General features: G+C 42.7%; 3 protein-coding genes across 5 annotated transcripts; 2 read left to right on the top strand and 1 right to left on the bottom strand.

The window, feature by feature from the left end:
- The first annotated feature begins 33 nt into the window (after positions 1–33).
- On the top strand, positions 34–10,789 carry Nrx-IV (neurexin-4). 3 transcript variants are annotated; one of them, XM_089467269.1, is made up of 13 exons: positions 34–174; positions 376–502; positions 2,891–3,007; positions 5,148–5,344; positions 6,056–6,197; positions 6,277–7,455; positions 7,512–7,637; positions 7,694–7,897; positions 7,962–8,891; positions 8,948–9,127; positions 9,194–9,538; positions 9,600–9,737; positions 9,799–10,789. In XM_089467269.1, the coding sequence occupies exons 2-13, from the start codon at positions 412–414 to the stop codon at positions 9,987–9,989; spliced, it is 3,840 nt and encodes a 1,279-aa protein (XP_089323395.1). In that variant the 5' UTR covers positions 34–174; positions 376–411; the 3' UTR covers positions 9,990–10,789. The 3 variants fall into 3 exon arrangements, with proteins under 3 accessions (XP_089323395.1, XP_017863003.1, XP_017863002.1); XM_018007514.2 differs by lacking the exon at positions 5,148–5,344 and adding an exon at positions 5,696–5,892 and having other exon boundaries at positions 34–502; XM_018007513.2 differs by having other exon boundaries at positions 34–502.
- Positions 3,054–4,309, top strand: LOC108613797 (L-aminoadipate-semialdehyde dehydrogenase-phosphopantetheinyl transferase). Its single transcript, XM_018007522.2, has one exon. The coding sequence runs from the start codon at positions 3,384–3,386 to the stop codon at positions 4,263–4,265; it is 882 nt and encodes a 293-aa protein (XP_017863011.1). The 5' UTR covers positions 3,054–3,383; the 3' UTR covers positions 4,266–4,309.
- On the bottom strand, positions 10,236–18,539 carry LOC108613977 (uncharacterized). Its single transcript, XM_089467287.1, has 3 exons — positions 18,276–18,539; positions 13,290–13,982; positions 10,236–12,280 (listed from the first exon to the last, which is right to left on the bottom strand). The coding sequence occupies exons 2-3, from the start codon at positions 13,722–13,724 to the stop codon at positions 11,921–11,923; spliced, it is 795 nt and encodes a 264-aa protein (XP_089323413.1). The 5' UTR covers positions 13,725–13,982; positions 18,276–18,539; the 3' UTR covers positions 10,236–11,920.
- Between the last annotated feature and the right edge of the window lie 573 nt (positions 18,540–19,112).

Raw genomic sequence — 19,112 nt, 5'->3', positions numbered from 1 at the left:
AAATTCGTTGTACTCGATAAGGTTTAGAATTGTCGGTGTATCGATACTATTAAGTCATTGGGAATCTAGCGAGACGTGTGTGTCATCTAGTCGCAGCGTTAATTATTATTTTCTAATCAAACGACGGAGCGCTGTGTACGTTTGGGCTGGGCGCACGCACAATCATAACAGAGAGTACGAAGTAATATAAGAATAGTGCATTCACTAAGTAAAACAAAACAAATCACACTACATTTTGTTCACGTTGACGACGCCTGAGCCGCGGGGTTGGCCAAACAAATTGTCCCGCTGGCTGCACCAATAAAAGTGTAGATTAACTGTGAACAATTTCAGTGAAACATTTTTAAATAATTCAGTATAAATGTGTTTTTAAAGCGTGGCTTGGTGATTCTCAATAGTACAAACGCCAAAATGAGGCAACCAACTCTAAAACAGGCAACAATTTCAATTGGTTGCTGCTTTTTGCTGCTGTGCAGCAACAGCGTGGGAATCGCATTCGCAGGTAAAATATGTGCATATTCAACAAATGTATATAAAAGTTAAAGATTTGTTGAAATATAAGCGTTACATGATGTGAAAAACTCTAATTTCGTCTAAGCCAAGTTTTGGGCGTGTTCCCCAAACGCTGAAGACTCGTCATTTTCCATTTTTCTTTTTGTTTGTGCTTCGCTTTTAACTCGCTCTTCAAAACGTAACGATCGTGCACTCTCTGAGCTCTACTCTCTATCTCTCTCCCACCTCATGAGATCCAAAACGCTGCTTACGAAGAGCGCTAACAAAACAAAACCAACAAACAACGCCTTTTTTTTGTATTTTAACTCGTTGTGCTTATTGGAGCATTGTAAAATCTAATTGGACGCGTATTTTATGCCGGCTTTTTGTTGCAGTTGCAACTGCAATGCGCATGCCACAAGGTAAACACGTGGCTGCTGCAACCATATGTCAACCTGGCAAAGATTTTCAGAGCGGAGAGATCGACCATTTAGTGTTTCCCATTAGTAATTAATTGTACGCTAGCAACAACAATAAACATTTAAAGTTCATGTGCAAACATTTGATGACTAAAAATAAACATTTCTCCGCATTCTCATTGGTAATTTATTTCGATGCTTATAATTATATGCCGGCCAAGGCTTGCATCATACTCACTTCCAAAAATTTTCAACAGGCGGAAATTACTTTTCAATATATCGGTCACGTCATATTTATATATCATTGAGAACATTAGCCAGATACTTTTTATTGTTATTATACACAAATATCTATGTGTATAAAAACATGCTGAAATTACTACTAAACTGATTTGTCTAAGAATCATAATAAACATACGAAATGAAATTGCATGTAGTTAGGTCATAATGTAAGAAACTAACTCGAGTTAGTTGAGTTATCAAAAACTAGTTCAAATTGAATTCATTCTATTGATTATTTTCGACAAAATGTGCGTGTTCTAGTTGGCTGCCTGGTTGCTAACTTCCTTGTCACGACCTGTCACGGATATTCCTTACTGGGCTGGGCATATGTTTGTAATTGTATATAACTTTACTGTGTACATATATCAAGATTGACTCTAGCTAATCTGCTGCATGGTTCTGCTCTGCTCTGCTCTGCTCTGCTCCAACCCCAATTTTCGACAATTTAAGCTGAAAGTCCTTGCCATGCGTTTCGTGCGCTCTACGCTTATTTTTATAAGACTTGCTCCATAGGGTTGCTTAAGAAGCTTAGAGACTTGCAAGTTTTATATGCGTAAAATGTTTCACGTCAACTTATTAGACATATTTGATAAGAAAAATAAGTATACTAATAATATTTCTTTGGCAAATTTCTTGCTATGATAATAAATCAGCATATAAAAAATTTTAAAATCTAGCTGAAGTAAACAATGATAGATGGGTGTAAAAAGCATGAAGCTTCTGCTTTAAAGTCAAACACTAAGTGCACACGTGAACTCTTTTAGCCTTCTTCAGCCACAGTCAGCTAAGGGTTGTTTTTCTTTGTGGTTGTGGCGCTGTTTAAACAGGAACTGCACCCACAAAGGCGACGCCACCTTTGGGGGTTGTCGGGGAACGCAGACAGAGACAATTGTCGAGGCTAGGATTTCCGTGCCCTGTTATCAACGGTGCCACACGTCTAAGTGGGCACTTTTCTATTGCAGTCAAGCTTTTCAGTCGAGTCATGGCAACCAAATATTTACACAAATAAGAGATAACAGAGGAGTCAACAAATTGCACTGCAATAAATAAATTGCATTATATATGCATTTACACTTTTGCTCGACTTTCTCCGGCCATATTTATGGCTCATAAAAATAAGCACCAAAAAGCCGCATGATGCTATAGCCAAGGACCTAAAAAGAGAAAAAGAAAACGAATATATATAGACAAATTATAATTGAATATATTCTTGAACTCAAATTGTATTGGCCTCTGTCCAAGCGAGTATCACTTACTTTTCTTTCTCGGAAATTTTGCAATTTTATTTATGCCAGTGACAGTTTATATATGTAAGCGCATTTATCCAATAAGACTATTTAGGTCAGACAGACAATTTTTCGAACTTTTTAAGAAAAACAATCAAGTGTGCTCGACTGGAAGATGGCCTGGCACGTGTTTACTTAAAGAATTGTGCTTGAATTAATGAAAATCGCCTAGAGTGGGAGTGGGGAGTTGTGAGTTGGGTGGATAAAGAGATCGCGCCAGTAAGGGAGCCAAATGAGAGAGCGAAAGAAAGACAGTGTGTGAGGGGTAGACAGAAAGAGAAAATGACACAAAATGAGAGAGAGAGTGAGATACAAAGATATACAGTGTACAGCAAAAGGATAAATAAATAAAACCAATTATAATCACATACATATATACCACAAAGTCTAATAATTCTCTTTGCTTTGCAGATTCCTTCTCCGATTATTTCTCCGACTATGAGTGCAATCAGCCACTGCTGGAGCGTGCGGTTCTAACAGCAACATCATCTCTAACTGAACGTGGCCCAGAAAAGGCACGTTTAAACGGTAAGTCAAAATACTTTACACATTCGTTTCGTATTCGTTTCATTGTTTCTTTCGTTGTCGTTGATTATTTCTTTGAGTTCTTTGAAACTGTTTTTAGTTTGCTTAGACTTTTGATTACCTTATGCTTTAGTATCGTTGTGCTTAGTTTTTGTATTATTTTTGAATTGAGCGCCGCATAATCAGACGCGTTGACAACTCTGCTCGCTGCTCGGCGATGCTAACTCGCTCGTGGCGTGTCGGCGCGTTGGGCTGAATGGCCAAGAGGAAGAGGAAGCAGCGCTTTGGCAAATTAGTTGATTAAGCGAAAATAGGCGACAATGTTTTGTAATTGAATAGAATAAAAAGGCATTAGCATACGGTTTGCACCTCGAATCCAATGAACAAACACATCTGCTCGCGATGGGCGTTCGATTTAAGCACATGGACGCCCACGCTTCCGCAGCTGGCTCACGCCGTGGCTGCCATACAACCCGAGGAGCGGAAGCGTCTGATGAAATTTCATTTTATTGATGACTTTCTGTCCTCGCTAATTGGACGGCTGTTAATGCGTAAATTTGTGAGCACGTGCAGCAACGTGCCCTACCATCAAGTGCAATTCGCGAGGGATGTGCGCGGCAAGCCCTACTGGGTGCAGGATCAGCAGTCTGAGAGCACGCCCCCCCTCAGCTTCAATGTCTCCCATCAGGGCAAACTGGTGCTGCTGGCGGGCGTTAAGGGCGACAGCAAAGACGATGCTGAGTTCGGCATTGGAACGGATGTCATGAAGATCGAGTACAACGGCGGCAAGCCGCTGTCGGAATTCTTTCGACTCATGCAGAGCAAGTTCTCGCCACAGGAATGGAGCTACATTGGCAGGCCGCAGCACAATGAGCGGGCGCAGCTGAAGGCCTTCATGCGTCACTGGTGCCTGAAGGAAGCCTATGTCAAGGAGCTGGGCGTGGGCATTACAGTTGATCTGCAGAAGATAAGCTTTGCCATGGACACGACACACCCCCTGGAGGAGGCCTCGTCGCCGTTATGTGGCAGCACGCTCTGCTGCAATGGCACGCCCATGACTCAATGGCATTTCGAAGAGCATTTATTGACGCCCAAGTACTGTGCGGCCATTGCATTCCGTAACTGCCTGCCACTGGAGCATGCGAAATTTGAGTTTCTACCGTTCGAAGAGCTGATCGAACAGAGTCCCAAAGCCGACCAACCCGATGTGGTTGCCTACTGCCAGAAAGCGCTTCTTAAGCCGCATAAACGACATGAATAGCTAGTAATATTTGATTCCCAAATAAATGTACATATATACATATATATAGTTGTGATTTTGATAATCATGCTGGTGTGGCCAGCAGCTGTTCTCATATATGGAAACAGCACAGAAATAAGCCGGAAATGTGCTCAAAAGGCAATAAACCCAAATCGTAGGCACTCGCGATTTGCTTCTAATGGGCACCAGACATGGGCCAGACAACTTTGTTTGCTTTATATATATAGATATATATATACATATATATGCAAGCAGGACGAGGCTTGGCAAGGGTAGCGATTTGGTAGCTAGGTTCAGCGACTTTTGTTTTTTTCCTCATTTTTTTTTGATATATTTATTTTTATTGTGTTATACCCGAATTGTTAACCAAAGTTTTATCGATGGGGCAAGTTGTATGCGGCATTGAACCCAACTTGAGGGCAATTTAGCTCATATAAATCGCAGGCAATCGGATGCTCTATAGATGCAATATGCCCAGAGTGTTCACACAGTCTTTGGTCACGGCGTGCAGCCATTTAAAAATAAAAGCGAAATCTCCGCATGCAGCAATTGTTTTTGCCCATGTCCTTTTAGTGTTAACACCCCTATGCGAATGGTACTTTGCCACAGAGGGTTGGGCCCTTACCCTTGCCATGGCTGTGAAGGACCTTTGCTGGTTCTACATATACATATGTATATATAGGGTCGCAGCACTTGCAGCTGTCAAACGAAATCGGTCTAAATTATGTCCTCTTAATTGGCGGGCAACGTTTTGTCTATGGCTAATCGAAACCCCCTAACCCCTGAATTGCATTTGTTTTCATTTTATTTTCATTTTTAAATTATGTATCGTTAATTTTTATTGCCCAACCTCCCACCCGCACCCGAACTCCATACATAAAGCTGGCACCTCGTGGTCAGCCAAGAGCTCGGACTTTGACCAACGTCTGATTATTGATTTGGGTGTGGTGAAGAATGTCACGCACATTGCGCTGCAAGGACGCCCGCACAGCAATGAGTATGTGACCGAGTACACCATTAGCTACGGCATCACAGATCTCGAATTTGCCGACTATAAAGAACCCGGCGGCAATGTTAAGGTAAGCGCGAACCACCCGCCTCTTCATATGACACTAATCCAATCACTGAATGTGCGTGTGTGTGTCTGTGTGTGTTTGCTAAGTTACTTCTGGTGGCATTGGTGGTGCTGGCGGTGGTGGTGGTGGCTCGCTGGCTGGCTGGCTGGCAGCTGCACATTTTTACAGATTTTCATTAATATTTAACCTTTTTTTTTGTTATTTTGTTTGCATTTGCGCTGTATTATTTGCTTTCGCTTTGTTTGCATGCCTCTTTATTTAATGTGTTTATGTGTTGGTTTTGGCTCGTTTAGCTCTTCACACTCGTTGTCTAACTTAATCTTAATCTTAACCCGCATTGCAAAACTGGTGCAGGTAACGCTGCTTGGACACCCGTCGAGAATACCTATAATCACTTTCTAACATTCGATCTGGGCGGGGCACACATGGTCCGCAAGATCGCGACCATGGGACGCATGCACACAGATGAGTTTGTCACGGAATATATTGTTCAATATTCGGATGATGGTGAATACTGGCGCTCGTATGTGAATCCCACGAGCGAGCCGCAGGTACAGTGACTAACAACTAATTACACAACTAACTACGCAAAAACCCACTCGTAACTAAATCTTAATTGATGATGAAATAAACTTAACTTAATATGGGCTGTCTCTCCGGTTGTTGGCTTTGTTAATATTCATTTCGAATCTCTCGATCCTCCTGTTTGTGTAGATGTTCAAGGGCAACACGGATGGCAACTCCATACACTACAATGTCTTCGAGGTGCCCATCATAGCACAGTGGGTGCGCATCAATCCCACACGCTGGCATGATCGCATCTCAATGCGTGTCGAGCTCTATGGCTGTGAATACAGTGAGTCTCCCTTGCAGTTATGCAACGTATATAAGATATGATCAAGATCATATTTAATCAATACACATTCCTCGCCTAGTCTCTGAGAACCTTTACTTCAATGGCACTGGACTGGTGCGCTATGATCTGCGCCGTGACCCCATCGCCTCGTCACAGGAGTCCATACGCTTCCGCTTCAAGACGGCCTATGCGAATGGTGTCATGATGTACTCGCGTGGCACTCAGGGCGATTATTATGCGCTGCAGCTGAAGGACAATAAGATGGTGCTGAATCTTGATCTGGGCTCAGGCATCATGACCTCCCTCTCTGTGGGCAGTCTGCTAGACGACAATGTGTGGCACGATGTTGTCATTTCTCGCAATCGACGGGACATCATCTTCTCGGTGGATCGTGTCATCGTGCGTGGTCGCATTCAAGGCGAGTTCAGCCGCCTCAATCTTAATCGAGAGTTGTACTTGGGCGGCGTGCCCAACGTCCAGGAAGGTCTCATAGTCCAACAGAACTTCTCGGGTTGCTTGGAGAACCTCTATTTGAACTCGACCAATTTTATAAGAACCATGAAGGAAAGCTATGAGCTGGGAGAGGCGTATCTGTATAACAAGGTCAACACAATCTATGCCTGCCCCTCGCCGCCCATTTATCCCGTTACGTTCACGACTCGCGGCTCGTATGTTCGACTGAAGGGCTATGAGAACTCGCAGCGCCTGAATGTTTCGTTCTACTTCCGCACGTACGAGGAGAGCGGAGTGATGCTACATCACGACTTTTACTCTGGCGGCTACATCAAAGTCTTTCTGGAATTTGGCAAGGTTAAGATTGATCTCAAGGCCAAGGACAAGCCTCGCATCATCCTGGACAACTACGACGAGCAGTTCAACGATGGCAAATGGCATTCGTTTGTGCTATCCATTGAGCGCAATCGCCTGATCCTCAACATCGATCAACGCCCGATGACAACGACCAAGAATCTGCAGATAGCCACTGGACGCTTGTATTACATAGCTGGCGGCAAGGAGAAGAATGGCTTTGTGGGCTGCATGCGGCTCATCTCTGTGGATGGCAACTACAAGCTGCCTCAGGACTGGGTGCAGGGCGAGGAGGTTTGCTGTGGCGATGAGGTGGTTGTCGATGCCTGTCAAATGATTGATCGCTGCAACCCGAATCCCTGCCAGCACAAGGGCATCTGCCACCAGAACAGCATGGAGTTCTTCTGCGATTGCTCACAAACTGGATATGCGGGCGCCGTTTGCCATACCTGTAAGATAGGAAGGCTTTAGAAGTGTACAGGAAACTCAATTATTTTCTCTTTACAGCCAACAATCCATTGTCCTGCCAGGCTTTGAAGAATGTGCAACATGTGCAGCAGCGCGTCAACCTGAATATCGATGTCGATGGCAGCGGTCCTCTAGAGCCCTTCCCCGTTACCTGCGAGTTCTATTGTGAGTGTGTGCGCTTTGCTTTATATTACACCCAATCTAATCCGCTCAATCCTCAGCCGATGGTCGCGTTATTACCACACTGAGTCACAGTCAGGAGCATACGACCACTGTTGATGGCTTCCAGGAGCCTGGCTCCTTTGCGCAGTCCATCATGTACGATGCCAATCAGCTGCAAATCGAAGCACTTCTCAATCGCTCGCACAGCTGCTGGCAGCGTCTGAGCTACTCCTGTCGTTCCTCGCGTCTCTTCAACTCGCCTTGTAAATACATTTTACTTAAATCTCATGATTTCTTATAGTTATTAATTGTTACTTATTTGTATAGCTGAACCTGGTAACTTCCGTCCCTTCTCCTGGTGGATCTCACGTAACAATCAGCCCATGGATTACTGGGCTGGCGCTCTGCCCGGTTCACGCAAGTGCGAGTGCGGCATTTTGGGCAAATGTCACGATCCAACCAAGTGGTGCAACTGCGATTCGAATAGCTTGGAGTGGATGGAGGATGGCGGCGATATCCGGGAAAAGGAACATCTTCCTGTGCGTGCGGTTAAGTTTGGAGACACTGGCACACCGCTGGATGAGAAGCATGGCCGCTACACACTGGGCCCCATGCGCTGTGAGGGCGACGATCTGTTCAGCAATGTTGTTACATTCCGCATAGCCGATGCTTCCATTAATTTGCCGCCCTTCGATATGGGTCATTCGGGCGACATTTACCTGGAATTCCGTACCACACAGGAGAACGCAGTGCTATTCCATGCCACTGGCCCCACCGACTACATCAAGCTAAGCCTGATTGGCGGCAACAAGTTGCAATTCCAGTATCAAGCAGGTAGCGGTCCACTGGGCGTCAACGTAGGCACCAGCTACCATCTGAACGACAACAACTGGCACACGGTGAGCGTGGAGCGCAACAGAAAGGAAGCTCGTCTAGTTGTTGATGGCTCCATAAAGGCCGAAGTGCGCGAGCCACCAGGCCCCGTGCGTGCTCTTCACCTGACCTCGGACCTGGTGATTGGCTCCACAACTGAGTATCGTGATGGCTACGTGGGCTGCATACGTGCGCTCCTACTCAATGGCAAGATGGTTGACTTGAAGCAGTACTCGATGCGCGGTCTCTATGGCATTAGCACTGGCTGCGTGGGTCGCTGTGAATCCAGTCCGTGCCTCAACAACGGCACCTGCATTGAGCGCTACGATGGCTACAGCTGTGATTGCCGCTGGAGTGCATTCAAGGGACCCATTTGCGCAGATGGTACTCCAGTCTATAAGTTAATTATTTCTATCTTGACTAATACATTTCGATTACAGAGATTGGCGTCAATTTGCGTTCCAGTTCCATTATTCGCTACGAGTTCGAGGGCTCGTTCCGTTCCACAATTGCTGAGAACATTCGTGTGGGTTTCACAACCACCATACCCAAGGGATTCTTGCTCGGCTTCTCTTCGAATTTGACTGGCGAATATCTGACTATACAAATTTCCAATTCCGGTACTTCTCTAATTATTCTATTATAGATCGAACATGTTTTAACATCGCTTTGTTTTCCCTTTGCAGGTCATTTGCGTTGCGTCTTTGACTTTGGCTTTGAACGTCAGGAAATCATATTCCCCAAGAAGCATTTCGGCTTGGGTCAGTATCATGACGTGCGCTTTATGCGTAGGAACAGTGGCTCGACGGTGGTGCTGCATGTGGATAACTACGAGCCCGTGGAGTATCACTTCGATATCAAGGAGTCAGCGGATGCACAGTTCAATAACATTCAGTACATGTACATTGGCAAAAACACTTCCATGACCGACGGATTTGTTGGCTGCGTATCGCGTGTGCAGTTCGATGATATTTATCCACTGAAACTGATGTTCCAGCAGAATCCGCCCAATAACGTCAAATCGCTTGGCAGTAAGTTTAGCTTGGCTTGGCAAGCACAACAGCAGGTTAACATTTGCGACCTTTCTTGCAGCTCAATTAACTGAAGACTTTTGCGGCGTCGAGCCGGTGACGCATCCGCCCATTGAAATTGAGACCAGACCGCCACCGCTGGTGGATGAGGAGAAGTTGCGCAAGGCTTACAATGAAGTGAACGCTGTGCTGCTGGCATGTAAGTTCGAGGTGTTCAACCGATGGGGATTCATTTTTAATACTTTGCTCTTCATTTTCAGTCCTGCTCGTCATCCTCTTCCTATTGCTGCTCTTGATGTTCTTCCTTATTGGTCGCTATTTGCATCGGCACAAGGGCGATTATCTGACGCACGAGGATCAGGGCGCCGATGGTGCCGATGATCCGGATGATGCTGTACTGCACTCAACCACTGGCCATCAGGTCAGAAAGCGTACAGAGATTTTCATCTAACAACAGACAGTGAAGCAGTAATCTCTGAAAATCAATCGCCTTAAAAAACAAACACAACTGAGCACACAAAATATATATAAAAGAGAAATCCACACACAAAATCAAACGAATTAGGAAACGAATATTACAATTACAATTGAGAATAGAACCCAAGGCTTTTTCCCCCTCTTCACACACTGCCAATTATTTTGAGCAATGCATTTGCTTTGAAATTGGTTAATAATTGGTTGCTGATTTTTGATAAGGTTTTGCTTTTGTTTGATGGCAAATCGAATATTATTTTTATTTTACTTTGTACTTTTGACCACTCAATAGTCATCACAAAACCGTCCATTTTTGTTTAGTTGACTTTATTTTACACAAATTGTTTATCAAATTAAGTTACAATTGTACTTTAAGTTATCAACCAGCCAATTACATTTATGCACTGTGTGGCCAGATATATATATATCTACATATATATCTGGACAGACGTGCACAACTACACCAACGACATTCCATTATATTTAATACGTTATAGTTTGTTCTCTGTCCCTCTAAATATTATGTAAATCATTTCAAATGTCTTCTAATTTACACAAAACGAATATGATGAAACATTTTTTGTGCTAAGTTTTAAACAAAATGAGAAAAACGAAATTGTATTTTAGGAAAATGCAATTGCATATTTGAAATATACTTTAGCATATATGGATATGTATATGTATATATGACTAGTACTATATACACTGTGTGTTTACACTGACATAATAAAGATTTTTCAAATTTCAATAAAATTAATTATATATATACAAAAAAAATACTTTATGAACTTACCTTTAGGTTGATCTATGAAAACTAAAATTGATTTTTTTCAGTCTCTTAAAGTTTATTTAATATAATGTTGTATACTAAAAATATATATTTGAGTGTATGTGTGTGTGTGTGTATGTTTGTGGGTGTATACATATTTAGAGGCTATTCGATATTTCGTATAATATATATATATATATAGTCGTGTATGTTTAACAATATCGTTTAACGCTATTTTTGATTACTACAGGATTTTGGTTTCTACTACGATGATGGAATATTTCGTATTCACTTGTGTGAGTGTGAGTGTGTGTGTGTGTGTGTGTGTGTGTGTGTGTGTGTGTGTTTGTGTATGTGTGTGTGTGTGTGTATATATAATAATGCTATTTGTATTATCCAACAACAGTCTAAATTGCATCTAAATTTTAGATAGAGTAACACTGGGTGGGTAAATCTATATATCTATATGTATATATGTATATGCAATACTTGGCTATTGAGGTCTTCATTAAACGCCCTCCGAATTGCTAACAGTTCGAACTTAGCCAGAGCTTATGCTAATTACACATTCGTTGTGTCTAGAATATCTAATCGTTCGTTATTGGGTCTATCGCAGCCGAATCGCTGACTCGTGATATTTGTTCTAGTTATGCCTACTGCGGTTATATGCGGGATATGTTCCAACATTTCTAAATGGAAGTCAACAGATTGCTGTATTGATAATGTACTTGGATAAGTATTTAGTTGATACTCGTATGTGTAGACATACATATGTATACAATATATATATATGCTTCGATATTCTCTGTGTGCCCCAATCCCAACAAAACTCTCCCTCTCTATCTCTCTCTTTCTCTCTTCGAAAAACTATCACAAATCGTAAATTGCAAAATATAAAGCACAAAACTACAAGCCAAGGGGCGTGGCTGCGCCCCTCCCCCCCAACACACTTACTGGCAAGTGCAGCATATTGTCCACAGTCCATCCCCGCCAAGCTGTCCAGCCGTCGCCGTCGTCCACTAGTTGTGCACATTGCTGTTGGCCAGCATGCGATAGCGATTCAGCAGCAAGACGGCAGCATCCTGGGCGGGCTTTATCTTGCCGTGCGCCTCCTCGTAGGCGCCCAACAGGATTCGTTCTCACAAAATCGTGCAGAGCACAAACAGCATCGAGACCAGGCACAGCATGGCCACAATATCCCGATGCAGCTTCCGATCCCGGTAGAAGGGACGCGTTGTGAAGCTCTCACTGCGCGCCCGGCGCAGCAGCCACAGCGGCACAATCAGATGCAACAGATCCGGCAGCATAAAGCCAATGTCGCGCACCACCTGATGGGCGGCACCCTCGCCGCGCACCACATTCATGAAGAACTGATCGAAACTCCCAGCCAAAATGTGCAGCAGCGCAATGCCCACAATGCAGAACACCTTCTTCGGCTTGACCACATTCGTTGTGCTGGCCAGGTGCATCACCAGCACGGTGGAGAACAGCTCCGTTATCTGTGAAGGCAGGTGAAATTTAATTATAAATGTATTACATGCCCTAGTTGAAAGGAAAACATTTCTTGGCTAAGCTTTATCTGCATAAGAGGACAACAGCCTTCCTACTACTAAATTAAAAAGTTGCCGTGGAGACATTTTATATAAAATTTGATTTTTGTTGGAATAACCACATATTAAAATCTACTTGAATTGTGCAACAAAAGTTAATATTGGTCTACCTATATTTAATAATTGGCTATTTAGTTCATGTAAGAAAAATTTTAGTTTATGTATGATGTATGAAGTAGTTTTCTATATATCAAAGTCACGTGTCAAGGTGTACTCGAAGCTCTTCTCGTTGGCATGGAAATTCTGTTTGAAGGTTTAGTTCATGTATGAATGAATTTTCTCTATATTATTTTAATATGAAAAGCTCTATTTCTGCTTTTTCTAGTTAATTTAGCCCGCATTCATCCAGAGTTTAGCTCATGTATGCAAAAGTTTTCTATGTATACAACTAATATGAAAAGTTATAATCTTTAATGGAAATCTGAACTGTTGTTCTGTGCCTGTTCAGGTTCAGGACAAACTCTTTTCTCCAGCCCTTTGCTCCTTAAACCTGTTGCCTTTGTATGCTTAACTGGTCCTGGCCGATTGGCCATGCTCATTAACCTAGGCAAGCGCTTGCAATATATACACCTATTATATGCACCTATTATATAAATGTGTTTGTATAGGTATAGTTAGAGTAGTGGCCATTCGGTGGCTGGACTGGGCAGCCTATAAAGTTTAGAAGTGGCGCACGTGAAGCACGGATAGAAAGTTGAGCTCAACACGAACACCGGCGCATATTGTGCAAGTTTTAAGCATCGAAATTTTTCTGTTGCTTTTGTTTTTGTTTTGTGTTTCTGAACTTTGGTAATAAATTATGAATAGCCCAGTGGCCGGACCCACTTGTCCGCCCAGTCCAAGCACACATGGCTGGCCGGACTGTGTGGTGAAGTGCGCTAATATTCCGAAGGCTTACCGTGAAGAACAGTTGGTGATTCCATTGATTGTAGTAATCGTCGTTGTAGTAGTTGATGTACGCCCACCAGGCATAATAGTGCGAGAAGATGGAGAGCAGGAAGAGCAGCAGCATCGAGTAGCGCACACGCTGCTGCAGGATCAATGCGATGAGCCGCTTGATGCACTCGTAAAGTGCAATTACCGCAAAGACGGTAAGTATCCACATCTTGAAGCTGTTCGGCGTCGCATTGAAGTACATGTGCTTGTATGCGGCCACTCCCGACTCGTAGGGGCCCTTGAATACGGTGTCCCAGCAGGAGCACGTACAGAAGTGCCTATCCACATAGCGTGCATAATTCTCCCAAAAGTACCAGAGGATGACGATATGAGCCGGCGGTATCAATGCGGGCGCCAATGAGCCGCAAGCGGTGGGCAGCCAGGTGACATCAAACATGCTCTCCCACTCTCTCCCTCCCTCTCTCTTACTCTCTGTGTGTGTCAATGCCAATAAAAGCCGTTAAGCTGCTGCGTGCGTTCGACGGCGGCTTGACTGCGTGACAGGCTGATTGGCTGTCTGGCTGTCTGGCTGATTCTGTGCCTCTTTCTCTCTCTCTCTCTCTCTCTCTCTCTCTCTCTCTCTCTGTCACTCCGTCTCTCTGGCTTACTTGCACTCCCAGCAGGCTGCTCATTAGTCCATCGTCCACGAGTTAAGCTGTAAGCAGAGTTTGTGTAAAAAATTTTGGCTTCCACTCTTAATTGCTCCTCACACACATTTACAACACACAAATTAAGCATTAGAGCACGACTCTTAGTAGCTCAGTTCTACAATAGAAAGGGCAGCAGTTATATCAATGTGCTGTTGAAAAAGAAGAAGAAGAGATTTTCGCCTATAGTTTTTATGTATATATGAAAGTGTTCGAGTACACAGATTTTAATCAGCTTTCTGCTTTTGTGATTTTTATGTAAATGCAGAGCATATCCTTTAATAAAGCAGTGTAAATGTTATGCTTTTAAATGAAATGCATGAGCGAAACGCAAAAGCAAAATATTTACTCAGGACTGTACGGGCAACTCGATATGCAACGGTATGTATGTATGTATTTTGCTTGAAAAGATTACACCTTATCTATGTCAGTTTGCTTTCTTGGTATTGGTTGCTGCGTAAAGTACAATCTTTTTACTTTATTGAATCGAGCTATAGGCCTAACTTAGCTCTGTAGTTGATAGTCTCAGACTTTTAATTGTTTTATTATTTTGTTGTTATATTAAGTTTCTTATAGTAAGGGATGAGGTTTTTTATGGTAAATTTTAATTAAGGGTTAATTTATATAAAATAAAATCAAATCAAATCAGCTAGCCATAATTTAGTATAGTTACACCCTAGTTATGAGCTTGTCGTGCCCTAGTCATACACTATTCATACCCTAGCTATTCCCTGGATATTCCGTAGTCATTCTGTCGTCATATCCTAGCTATACCCATGTTATAACCTACTTATACCCCAACATCTCATAGCAGTCCCCTATATATAGCTTCAATTTCTGTTTTGTATTCGCCAAAATACTCTCATATATTTTGCTAATATTTGCATTGCCAAATGATTTGTTCTATTTATGAAAATAAACACAACAGTCATGCCCAATTACACTGTACAGCAAAATGCACAGTTTTTGTTTGTGCTACGACCTAAATAAATAGATTATTTCTGAAAAATAATCTCAATCAGTATAAATTCCAAGGCATTTGCTTTAATAGTTTAAAGTAGAAGAATAAATGAGATTGTTTACAGAGTTCCCTTGTAGCATAGTGTTATCAATCGGCAATACTTCAATTGTCGCAGAATATTTATATGCAGATGCAGATGCATATATAAATAGCAGAAGCGCCCTATGCTCTAGGAGTCCCTTCTTTTTTTTTTTTTTTTTTTTTTTGGCACATGATAACGTGTGAGCCTAGAGCAGTGAATGGACGTAGTCGAGCCTGTTGCCTGGGAATGAAGCAATTATAAATTCATGCGCTTGTCAGGGCAGGAAAGACAACCAACTGGGCAGGCGGCCCATCAGACGCCCAGACGCAGTATCCAAATGCATCAGCCGACTCCTGGCACGGCTGCCAAAATACAAATGCAGAAAAAGAGAGGCAAAGCGTGCGGTCATTAGTGCCTCACACTGTGCTGAAGGTGGCCGGAGAGGCCTGTGGCAGCTAGTTGAGGCAGATACAAAAAAAAAAAGAAAGGAACCTCTGCTACGGCTGCTGCTGCCCCTTTCAAGTGCTGCCTCTGTTTAATTAATGCCGTATCTGAATTTGCAGCTGCCAGTGAAAAAGTATTTCGATTTGATTTTTCATTGCTCTACTCTTTTATTTTGTCTTAATTTCGTTTCATTCTGTTCTGCTGCTGCTGTTGTTGTTGTTGTTGTTGTTGCTGTTGCGCCACAGTTTAATAAAAACAAATAATGAAAACAAACGCAACGTGCACATTGACGTCATAGTTCTTCAATGAAAACTTTTATGCGTGTTTAACTTGTATAGAAATCGGCAGAAAAAAAAATGAATTAAAATCAAGTACAAGAAAAAGCGTGAAAGTGAAGTAGAAGAAGAATATGAAATCAATGCAAACAGCATTAAAAACCAATTCGAATTTGATGCAGTTCGATAAGACTCGAAAATGCTCTAATATGTAAATGAATGAAACGAGACTAATGAAGCTTATGGAGAAATAGATACGTATGTATATAAATGTATATGTATAGAGAGAGAAGGTGTGTATTGGCATAGGACGGCTAGAGTTGAACTAGTTTTTGCTGGCATGAAATTATCGATACGTATACTTGATTTTAATTGCTGCATTGAATTAGGTTTTCCATGGCTGATAGCTAATGCGTAAATGAATTAGTTAGAGTGAAAGTGAGTGATATTTGATATACTATTACTATATGATATGCTCTACACACTCACAATAGAAAGCCAAATTTAGGCATATGCCTATTATAATTATATATGCTTAATTAACAATAGCAACTAGTTTTGTTAAAAATATATAGAGGCGCTCTAGATAGTTAGACAGATTAGGCCAGCAATTACATGTAAATACTGCTGAATATGCATATATGGATATATATTTGTATATATAGAAACAAACTATTGGCCAACTGGCAACTGTTCAATCAGCTAAATATTTGTATAAAAATATTTAAAAAAAAATATAAATCAATATATAGTTAATAAATGCTTCCAGTAGATATTCAAATGGGAATCTATTCATTTTTATTATTCATTAAATTCTTTCAGTAGATATTAAAATGCAAAAGTACATACTCATTATAGCTAGAGTATTCGGAAGTGCAACATAAACAAAAACTTGACGCTCAACTATGGATCAGGATATTAACTTACTACATTTATTGTACTTATGCCCACATATACCACACACACGCACACACACACACACACACACATGCAGCCATGTATATCATAGGGGAACTCTACGTAAAGCCACAATGACTTTCAGCTAGTTGTTGCCGTCAAAGGCTTGCCGGATATCAAGCTCGAGTGGTTATTCGCGCCTTTTTTTGTTTGCCAAGTCATCAAATTAAACTTTGTGCTACTTACGAAGTGCACATAAAATCAAATGTCTACAGGGAGCACAGGCCCACACACACACACACACATACACAGAGAGAGGGGTAGGCAGGCCACCAAATATCGCGTGCAAAATGTCGCGATTCGTCTGAGGACTTGAGGCAAACAAACACCTACACTTGGAGCAGGGGCAGGAGGAGGAGGAGGAGCAACAGCAGCAGCAGCAGGAGCAGCAGCGGCAACAACTACAATTATGGCAGTGACAGTAAAACCGTCAACAACGCGTCGTATGTGTAATGCGAAGCTAACACTCGGCAACCCGCTGGGCTTTAGACGTTGCTCGCCCCTCTGCCCCCTGCTTGACTCCTGCAGCAGTGCTGTCTGGGTGTGTCGCTCTTTGCCATTGAGTTGGGTTCCTTGCATGCTCATTTGTGTCTACTTCAATTGTCGTTGCCAGTTGATGTTGTTGTTGTTGCTGTTGTCGTTTACTTGAAGAGCGGCAGACGCTTTGTCTCGGCGCCAGAGCCGGTGGCTTGTTGCTATCATTGTTGTTGTTGTTGCTGTTGTTGTTTACAGTAGCTTTTGGGCAGCCATAAAAGTGTTTTGATATATGCATATGCATAATAGTTAAGGGCGGGCCTGGAAGTGACTTTCGATATGCAATCAACATGGAATACGCATACGCCGCGTGTCTCTCTGCTCAGTGCATGGCATAATAGCCACTGAGCACGTTACCTTGCACGCACACCTAATGAGCATATATTTAACTGACATATGTGTGTGTGTGTGTGTGGGTGTGTGTGTACTTGAGTTCTGTTGACGTGTATGCTGGGATAAATCGTTAGCAATACCATATATATGTATATGTATATGTATATATATCGAGCAATTGCCTATATTTGTTTGGTCAATATTTATTTTGGCTGCAAACACGATATGACGTTTCCTATCAGACACACATATAACCATACACTCACACACCCACACACCTGCCTGCCTGCTGTGCACACCCACTACAATTGGCTCTGTCAAGTCTGTGTTGTTGACTGCGAATTGCCTTCAGCTGCTCGTCGCTGCTGCATCCTCGTTAGTTGCGCGCAAGTACAATGAACCAGCCGAGAGGACGCTCTGGCTGCTGCTGCTGCTGCTGCTGCTGCTGCTGGTGCCACAGACGCAGGCAACGTGGCCGGTTAAATGTCTACTAAACGGCACCCAAAGGTACAACAGCAACTGCGCTGGGTACATACAAGCGGTGAAAAATCGAAAGAAAATGAAGTAGCCATAATATTTAGTTGGGTTAAGTAAGGTCGCCACACGCAACAGCAGCAGCAGCAGCTTACAGCTTAATCTTTGAGTGAGAAACTGTGGCACACACACACACCCACACACTCACATACACTCAAGCAAACTCCCATTTTAGCCTTACATTTTATGCTCCTTCGGTCAGAGGCTTGTGCTGCAGCATCATGACTTTTGGTTTTGTTTTTTTTCACAGCTTATTTTAGATTGAAAATTAACAAAAATCAAATCCGATTTTCTTCTGTTCTTTTTTTTCAGCTAATGCACTTGGAAATCGGTGTAAAAATCTGTTGAAACAAACAAACCGCGAGCGCGTCGTGAAAAAGCCGACTGAAATTTTTGTTATGCTGGCTGCGTGTGAAATTCTGCTCTTCAGCAGCGACGTCAACGCCGACGACGCTGGCGCTGACGAAGAGGAGAACGTCGGCATCGGCATCGGCATTGCCAACGCTAACGCCGGCGCTGGCGTCGTCGTCGTCGTTGCTGTTGTTGTTGCTATCTTTGTCTGGCCCATGTATTCTAGCAACAAAATAACGGTTTGCAGCTCTCAGCTGTTGACACCCTCGCTAGGGCTTTTCTGCTCGCGAGTGCACGACAAATACTGGGAAATTTCGATGTGGTGTAAAGGGAATTGCATGCGGCGGCTGTAGTTTGAGAAAATAAAGTATACGCACTGTTGCTGCCGTGCTTCTCTCCACACACACACACACCCATACACACACATATGTGCATATTTGTGTGCGTGTGTGAGTGTGCGCCTGCTGAAGCCATATTAAAACTATATTATTTTTATTTATTGCCTCGGGGCAGTCTGTGCACCTGTTGCCGTTTATTATTATTGCGCGCGCCTCTGACCAAATGCCTGGCAACTGGCTTAAGAAAAGTGACTGGAGTGTATTGTAAATTGAATGGACTATTAGCTTAACTTATGCTAAAAATACAAACAATTGAAACCATCAAGTGA

Source organism: Drosophila arizonae, chromosome 4 (assembly GCF_054131065.1).
Source record: "Drosophila arizonae isolate 15081-1271.41 chromosome 4, UAZ_ARI_1.0, whole genome shotgun sequence".
Taxonomy (NCBI): Eukaryota; Metazoa; Arthropoda; class Insecta; order Diptera; family Drosophilidae; genus Drosophila; species Drosophila arizonae.
The sequence above is the reverse complement of the archived record's forward strand: the minus strand, read 5'-3'. Positions and strand labels throughout refer to the sequence as shown.

Bases quoted from the DNA above. Each gene is read 5' to 3' on its own strand.
- Nrx-IV (XM_089467269.1), top strand. From the start codon at position 412: ATGAGGCAACCAACTCTAAAACAGGCAACAATTTCAATTGGTTGCTGC. The intron at 7,456-7,511 runs GTAAGATAGGAA...TTCTCTTTACAG, and splicing joins GGGCGCCGTTTGCCATACCT to CCAACAATCCATTGTCCTGC. The intron at 9,539-9,599 runs GTAAGTTTAGCT...CCTTTCTTGCAG, and splicing joins TAACGTCAAATCGCTTGGCA to CTCAATTAACTGAAGACTTT.
- LOC108613797 (XM_018007522.2), top strand. From the start codon at position 3,384: ATGAACAAACACATCTGCTCGCGATGGGCGTTCGATTTAAGCACATGG.
- LOC108613977 (XM_089467287.1), bottom strand. From the start codon at position 13,724: ATGTTTGATGTCACCTGGCTGCCCACCGCTTGCGGCTCATTGGCGCCC. The intron at 12,281-13,289 runs GTAAGCCTTCGG...CTGCCTTCACAG, and splicing joins ATCACCAACTGTTCTTCACG to ATAACGGAGCTGTTCTCCAC.